The sequence below is a fragment of the Nicotiana sylvestris genome, chromosome 8 (assembly GCF_000393655.2).
Source record: "Nicotiana sylvestris chromosome 8, ASM39365v2, whole genome shotgun sequence".
Classification (NCBI taxonomy): Eukaryota; Viridiplantae; Streptophyta; class Magnoliopsida; order Solanales; family Solanaceae; genus Nicotiana; species Nicotiana sylvestris.
In genome coordinates this window covers 11,869,308-11,877,248 of record NC_091064.1, presented here as the reverse complement: position 1 = coordinate 11,877,248, position 7,941 = coordinate 11,869,308, and the positions used below count along the sequence as shown (strand labels likewise).

Genomic DNA, 7,941 nt, shown 5'->3' with positions numbered 1-7,941 from the left:
GGAGTGAACAAGCTTGTATAGCTGGTGAAGTTAGCATTTCGGGAAGAATTTCATAAATATGGATTGCAGTGAATTTCAGTATTATCGATGTCCGTCTGGGATTCCGAGTTTAGGAATAGCTCTATATGGAAATTCTGGTATTGGGAGCGCGTCCTGAAGTGGATTCGGAGGTCCGTAGGTCATTTTGGAGTCATTTGGCTGAAGTTAGAAATTTGAAGATTTTTAAGAAGTTTAACCAGAAGTGGACTTTTTGATATAGGGGTCGGATTCTGATTCCGGAAGTTGGAGTAGGTCCGTAATGTCAAATACGACATGTGTGCAAATTTTGAGGTCAATCGGACGTGATTTAACAGGATGTGTCATCGAATGAAGAAGTTTGAAATTCTAAAGTTCATTAAGCTTGGAATGGGGTGTGATTCATGAATTCGACGTTGTTTGATGTGATTTGAGGCCTCGAGCAGGTCTGTGTCATGTTTTGGAACTGGTTGGTGTGATTGGACGGGGTCCCGAGGCCTCAGGTGAATTCCGAAAAGATCGAATTTGAAATTTCAAGAAGAATTTAGGCAGCTGATATCTACTGCAACCGCACCTGCGAGGTTTTGGCCGCAGGTGTGGAGCCGCAGAAGCTGCCTTGGAGTCGCAGATGCGGGGATGGGCAGTCAGGGGAAGGATCGCAGGTGCGGAGTGTTAGCCACATCTGCACAAGTGCAGAAGCGAAGGAGTTGACCGCAGAAGCGGAAGGAAACCGCAGAAGCGAAGGGAGCCTCGCACCTGCGAAGCCGCAGGTGCGGCTACTATTCCGTAGGTGCGGATGTAGACATGTAATTTTTTACCCTACCCAAAATTTCACCCATTTTAGCGTAAAATATTTAATTTAGGCTTAATATAGTTATATCAACCAATTTTGACTCTTTTACTTTATTTTAAAAACAAAAATTGAAAATTACAAAAATAGTTTCATATTTCTCTATTTAATTCACGTATTAGATATCGTTAGGAAGATATGTTACTTTGAACCTATTTTATTTTTACATAATCTTGAAAAATACCAAAATAGTTTCATGGTATAATATTATTTGTTTTAATTAATTAGGATTAGTTTTATATTTTTATTTTTTTTAAATTTTATATTATTTTCAGAAGGAAGAGTGAGTTTTCGGCTTAGTTTATCACATTTTTAGTAAGAGAGGTCCATTCTTGATCTTTTAGCCCAATTTCAAGCCAAACAAGACTGAACCCATTACCCCTTCTTCTTTAAACCTAGCCCTAGAAAGACCTTCTTCTTCTTCCTTAGAAAAGAAAAAAAAAAACTAGGACACAAGACTAAAAATCCATGGCAGCTTTCTTCTTCAACAAGACACCACCCAAAAATCTAGCTGAACCCAAGCACCCTTAGAGACCCCAGCCGCCGGCCATCTCCCAACCCAAACTCGCCGGACCTTCTTTTTCAACAAGAAGACAACACAAGACTACAGACCCATGGCTGCCTTCCTCGTCTTCCTCGGCTTAACGACCAAATGATCCCACCCTCACACCCTTCTACCGCTACCCCAAAAATCAACCAGCCGCAGTCTCCTTCAACGACAAACCAGCCACGCAACCACCCTTCACCACCACAAAAAACAGCTGCCGCACCATCCCTTATTCTCTAACCAGCCATTGCCAGCCTCACGTACTTTGATGGAACTCGATGAGATGCGGCCAAGATCGAGTTCGAGTTTGCTGACGAGTCTCCTCCGGTCGAAGGTTCCTGTTTGGTTGAGTTAGATTGTTGTCCATTCTCGGAGGAATTTATTTTTTAAATATGAAAGCTCGACTAAAGGTTAAATTCTTGTCCTGTTTCCTTATTTCTCTTCCTCTCAAGCTTGATTTTTGATAGTATAAACTTAGTGATTCTGTGTTTATCATATTACTTGATTGTTGGTGTTAAGTTGCTAGAGTAAATGTTTTCTATTGATCCAAAGAGTGGTTTGAATTCAATTGTCTAATTCGAATAGATATCTTTTAGATGTTAAACAAGGTTTAAGCTAAGATATAAAATAAGCTGCTCGTGAATTGACTTTGAAGATTAGATTATTAAAAAAAAGACTAAAAGAAAACAAACAGTAGTTTGAGCTTGGATTAGCGTAAGTAAGTCCAAGTTAAGTTTTAAATGTCATTAATCTGCTTTCATTGATTGAACCGTTAGGAGCATGTTTAGGCTGGCCACATTCGGGTAGGTAAATCTTAGGTTTTCTTTACTTCATTTCCATTTGAGGTGAGAGGTCGTTTCTTTAGTTTATTATCCGGGGAATGCCCCGCGTAAGTTGTATATATTTTATCCAGGGTATGCCCCGAAGTACTTGTATTTGGAGGCCTAAAGTGGAACTCAAAGTATTTTTATTTTTATTTTTATTTTATTAGGCGGGAACGACGTGTTTGTTTTTTTTCTCTTTTCTGTGTTTGTTTTTATCTCAACTTGAATATTTTAAAAGCCGATTAGATCAAGTATGCAACTGCACTAGTTACGGGGCTTGGGGAGTGCCTAACACCTTTTACCCGAGTCAAATGAACCCCCTTACCCAAATATCTGGTGCAGACTTGGTTTTAGTCTGAAGTGTTTTTAAAAGGAAAAATCATTTTAAAAAAACGGTGACCTGACACACCGAAATCAAATGTCAGGTGGCGACTCTGAGTAATTTTCTTTTGCACAAAATTTCGTCACTTTCTAATTGAAAACCCTTTTCAAGCTTTATAAATTCCTTTTATTTATTTAAGAGGGGTTAGTGAAGTTTGGTTAAAAAAGGGGGTGTGACATCTTTGTCGACTCTGCTGAGGACTTGCAGGTTCGAGCTGATATTTGATCTTGTTGGCTTTTAGGATATTCGGTTAAGGTGTTTGTTTCCGATTTTTTTTCAATGTGACTTTTCGTCTTCAAGACTAGGGTTTCTTAACCCCATTTTTTTAATGACTTCTCCTCTGATTTTTTGTACTATCATATGATTTTACTATGTTAAACGGTTTTTTATGTTTTTCTTCTACTTGATTCATCACGTTGAAAACCCTAATTATTTTGGTTTTATTCGGGGTTCTGGAACTATCTTTGCTTATGTAATTTGTATGTATACCTGTTTCGATTAATTTATCTATGATTAGACCTTCCTCTTTATTTATCTTGACCGATTCTAAGTTCTTACTGCTTTTTAATTTAACTCTGTTAAAAACCCTAATTTCTTAAAGATTTTCTTCACTTGTTACTATGAGTTTTAAAGACTTTCTTTACTTGTTTCTGTGTGTTGGCCTGATCTTCTTTACATGTTGTTGTGTGTTAGATTGGTTTATTCACTCTGGTTTATTTGCTTTGTTTATTTGCTTTGGTTGTCTTATTTCCTTGTTTTGTTGGTTATTTGTTTATCGCTTTTCTTAATGTGTTACTGTTTTATAAACTGTCATCATTTGCATAATCATGGGTCTTCTTTCCGCAACAAGTCTCGGAGTACGCTTCGCGTGCACGAACTCTTTGTTAAGTCACCCTTAATTTAGGAGGGGGGGGGGGCCGTCAGACGTATGGAGTGGGTGGAAAGCTTGAGCAACCACCATCGACCTTACGCTCCCCCGAATTGCCTTGTTAGTGAACCCCAAACGTAGGTCAGCCTTTAGGTCATTTTTATTTGCATCATATCATTTAGACCTAACAGGGCTCGGTCCCAGGTACCGTGTCCCTTTGTAGGAAGCCTATCCAAATTTTGTCAAAATGGGTCCGTGGCCCAAAAAGATATTCAATCATCCCTATGTGATACATGTTGCACCTTTGAGGGTAAAAAGGTCATTTGGTGGACCGATGCTTGGGAAATAAGGGTGAAAGACGAAGCAAGTAGGGCCTAGTTATATTTTTCTTTCACTACTTTTTCCAAAAAAAAAATGAAAATGAAAAATCCAAAAAAGATTTTACACTTTCCCATTATTTTCCAAAAATTCAAAAAAAAAAAAAAAAAGATAATCCAAAAAGATTTTACACTTTCCCATTATTTTCCAAAAATTCAAAAAAAAAAAGAAAAAGAAAATGCAAAAAGATTTTGCATTTTTCATCATTTTCCAAAAATTCAAAAAAAAGAGAAAAGAAAATCTAAAAAGAGTTTACATTTTCCATCATTTCTCAAAAAGACAAAAAATATGGTTTTTCCAAATTAGTTGCATTTTTTTAAAGGCTTTCTCCCATGACCAATCTTCCCGAACTACGCGAACCTGATTCTCGTCTTTCGAGACATGATACGTAGGCAACCCACATAGGGTCCGGTCTTCCTAGCAAGTCTTAGGTTCTTGGCTTTGCGGGGTCTTAGCCATATCTTGCATGTTTAGCCATTTTTGGCCACATCGGTCATTCTTGTAAAATGGGGTCATTTTCGCAAAAGTGGTTCATTGACCCATGTCTCAAAATCCTGAGTTCGAAACTAAGTGTCCCACTACCTTAAGGCCCGTCCTTCTGAGTTTGCATTTTAGCCACTTCTGGCCATATCGGTCATTTTTGCAAAATGAAGCATTTTCGCAAATTAAATTTGGGCCATGATATTGGGAGTTTGAATCCATAAAAGCTTTAGTGAGGTATTTTTCATGTCCATGAGGTCAATCTTGTTGAGTTTGCATTAATTTCCACTCTTGGCCATGCAGGTTAATTTTCAAAAATAGTTGTCTTGCATGTGTCCAATAGGAGGTGTGGTCTCACATAGTGTCTTGAGTCGCTAATCTATTTGGTCCTATTTTTCTTATTCAGGTGTGGATCTACGTACCAGGACTCGAGCATGACAGATACCCCAGGACAATTGCGTCCAGGAGTTACTTGAGGAGACTTTTTATATTTTGAGCCTGTTTTAAGTCTCTTAGGTGGTTTAAGAGTTTGTCGAGTCATTCATTATCGTACTTTCTGTTTTGTATTTGAAAGACCAAAAAAAAAATATAAATAAAAAATTCAAAAAGATTTTTGTTTCTTAATTTATTTTGTCCATTACTTTCCCAGAACTACACTTGATCTGATTCATGAGGGACATGATATGTAGGCAACCTACATAGGGTTCGAACGAATCATCATTATAAAAACAAAAAAGAAGAAGAAGAAAACAAAAAGAATAAAAAGAGAATGAAGTTGTGGGACGTGAGAAGTGAGAGGAAAGAAAAGAGGGGGAAAGAAATGAAAAACCAAGTGGTGTTAGAAAGGAAAATGAAGAAGGAAATGGGGCAAGAAAAGTGAAACTGGGATGATGCCGTATGACCTTCGTACCCTCGAAGCCATTCTAGAACCGTTAACTATGACTAGGGGAATTGCACGCAATGTGATATTTTTATCTGATAAATGTCCTAACGCTAACATGTTGGCTTCGTTTTGCTCCTCTTTGTTACTTTCATTGTTATTATAATAGAGAGTGGTTAGTTTGTGGCACTTTGGTGATTCGTCCATACAACACTAGAAAGCACAAGGCAGTCATGGCTAGCAAAGAAACAGACACTAGGGTTGTACACCCACCAAGGGAGATTGTAGAATCAGAATCGGAACTGAAAGAAGAGGTCCGAAGGTTGAAACAGCAGATGACAGAAATGTATCAATCTTGGATCAGGGGGCATCCTCCACCTTCCTTCCCCACTAAGTACACTGAAAACCCTGCAACTATCCCACCACTAACACAAGCCCAGGTTCCCACTACTGTTGCTCTTTCCCCTCAACACGCCCCAGGCTTCACCCCTTACCATAATTACCCTGGCACTTTCTCCCAAACTTTCCATGCTCCACCAGCCAAAACAACCGCATTTCCAGCTCCAAATACCCAATACTATGCCCCGAAACCCACTTTCAAAGTCCATGATCCTTACTCTTACACTCCCCAATTCGAGCCTCATGTTGAAACTGACAAACCACCTAAGAATGTAGAGCAAGAAGAGATGTTTAGGAAGGTACAAAGTCTGAAGCAATCATTGAGAAATATGCAAGGGTTGGGAAACCAGATGAGTGTGGCCTATAAGGATTTGTGCTTGTTCCCCGATGTCCAACTGCCTGCGGGGTTCAAGATGCCCAAGTTTGACTTGTATGACGGCCATGGAGATCCTGTAGCTCATCTGAGAGGTTACTGCAGTAAAATGAGAGGCGCCGGAGGAAAAGACGAATTAATGATGGCGTACTTCAGCCAGAGTCTGAGTGGGGCAGCTCTAGAATGGTACACCCACCAGGATGCCAGCAGGTGGTACACATGGGACGATTTGGCTCAAGCCTTTGCTCGGCATTTTCAGTACAACATAGACATTGTCCCGAATCGCCTGTCCCTGACCAAGGTAGAAAAGAATCCTAGTGAAAGCTTTAGAGAATATGGTTTCCGATGGAGGGAGCAAGCTGCACGGGTCAATCCTCCGATGGAAGAAGATGAGATGATTGAATACTTTCTTCAAGCCCTGGAGCCCACTTACTTCGACCATTTAATCTCAGCCATTGGTAAGCCTTCAATGATGTGGTAAAGATGGGAGAAATGGTGGAAGAGGGACTGAAGTCAAGCAAGATCATGAGCTATTCTACCTTAAAAGCCACAACACATGCAATTCAGAAGAAACATGATGATGTTGCCATGGCTGTATCAGGATCGCGACATAGTCCAACGGGTCCACCTCACCAATATACTCAGCCTCGACCCCGACCCCAACCCCAAACCTATTCCCGAGCTCCACATAATCCACATCAGTGCTATCCTCCGAACAACGTCCAGTCATTTGTTCAACCACTAGGTCACTCCTTATGGCGAGCACCAGCACCGCATAATACTCTTTCACCTTCACAACATTGTCGAGCACCCAACAACCCTAGGAAACAGGGGAATAGAGGGGAACAAAGGCAAAGAAATAGTTTTACGCCAATCGGAGAATCCTACACAAGCTTGTTTGAAAGGTTAAAAGAGTCTGGCCTGATTGAGCCGCTCCTTGGCTATACTCCGGACCCATATGCAAAAGGTTTTGATCCTATTGTACGGTGAATGTACCACTCTAATGTCCAAGGGAAAAGCATTGAAGATTGTTGTGCTTTGAAAAAGGAGATAGAAGGAATGATTCAAGAAGGGATAATTGTGGTCCAGGACAGTGACACCCAGAATATCGCGCAAAATCCTTTACCTGCACATGATGATGCACACTTTGTGGGGAAGATGCGTGGTGACAGGGAGTATGAGAATCCTCTTGGGAACTTGCTGACTAAAGTTAATGATATTGAAATCGGTGAAGGTCCCAGTAATTTTGATGTGCAACCTAGTGGCTAAGATGTCGAACTTGGTAATTGGAAAGACACTCCTTTCTTGGCTAGCCAGGGAGGAGTTTTGGTGGTTTATTTTGTTGTCATTTCTGTTTGTCTGGGTTATTTCAGAGTTGTAATCCGGATATTGTCTTGTGGCTCAAACTCTTCTTCTTCTTCTCATTTTGTCTAGTTCGTTTAGTTGTAGTAACTCGTCTAGTGTTATTTAGGATTGTTCCAGGGTTGTAACCCATGTCTATTTTGCTTGTCTTGTTCAAACCCTTTTCATCATCTGTCTAATGCAATCTCCTATTTTCTGTTAATTCTAGTTAGTTTTTGTTTAAGTCATTTTCCCTTTTATAGTCCTTTTCATGCCTACTCTAGTGACATGACATGCACGCATAATTCTCAGCCTTATCTTGAAAGTTAGTCTAATCATGAATCAATGGCATAGTTTTGAATATGATAAAAGGATGCGTTTGAGGAAACAATTAAAGATTCACGAATTCTGAGAAATCTGAAGCTTGAATTGAGTGAAACTGAGGCAGTTAGTTTGGAAATCAAGAGGTTGATGAGAGCATACAACAAAGGAATGTCTCTCAAGCAGTTTGAGGCAGATCAATCAGTGTTGAAATGCATTCTTCCACATCAAGATAAGTTTGGATCAAGTCTGCTTCGAAATGGCAAGGATCATTCATTGGTAC

The 7,941-nt window shown here is 39.8% G+C and overlaps 1 protein-coding gene across 1 annotated transcript; it reads left to right on the top strand.

Annotated features, from left to right (window-relative positions):
- The first annotated feature begins 5,457 nt into the window (after positions 1-5,457).
- LOC138874688 (uncharacterized) lies at positions 5,458-6,477 on the top strand. Its single transcript, XM_070153466.1, has one exon. The coding sequence runs from the start codon at positions 5,458-5,460 to the stop codon at positions 6,475-6,477; it is 1,020 nt and encodes a 339-aa protein (XP_070009567.1).
- The last annotated feature ends 1,464 nt before the right edge of the window (positions 6,478-7,941 follow it).

Excerpts from the sequence above, each read along its gene's own strand:
- LOC138874688 (XM_070153466.1), top strand. The coding sequence starts at position 5,458 with ATGGCTAGCAAAGAAACAGACACTAGGGTTGTACACCCACCAAGGGAG.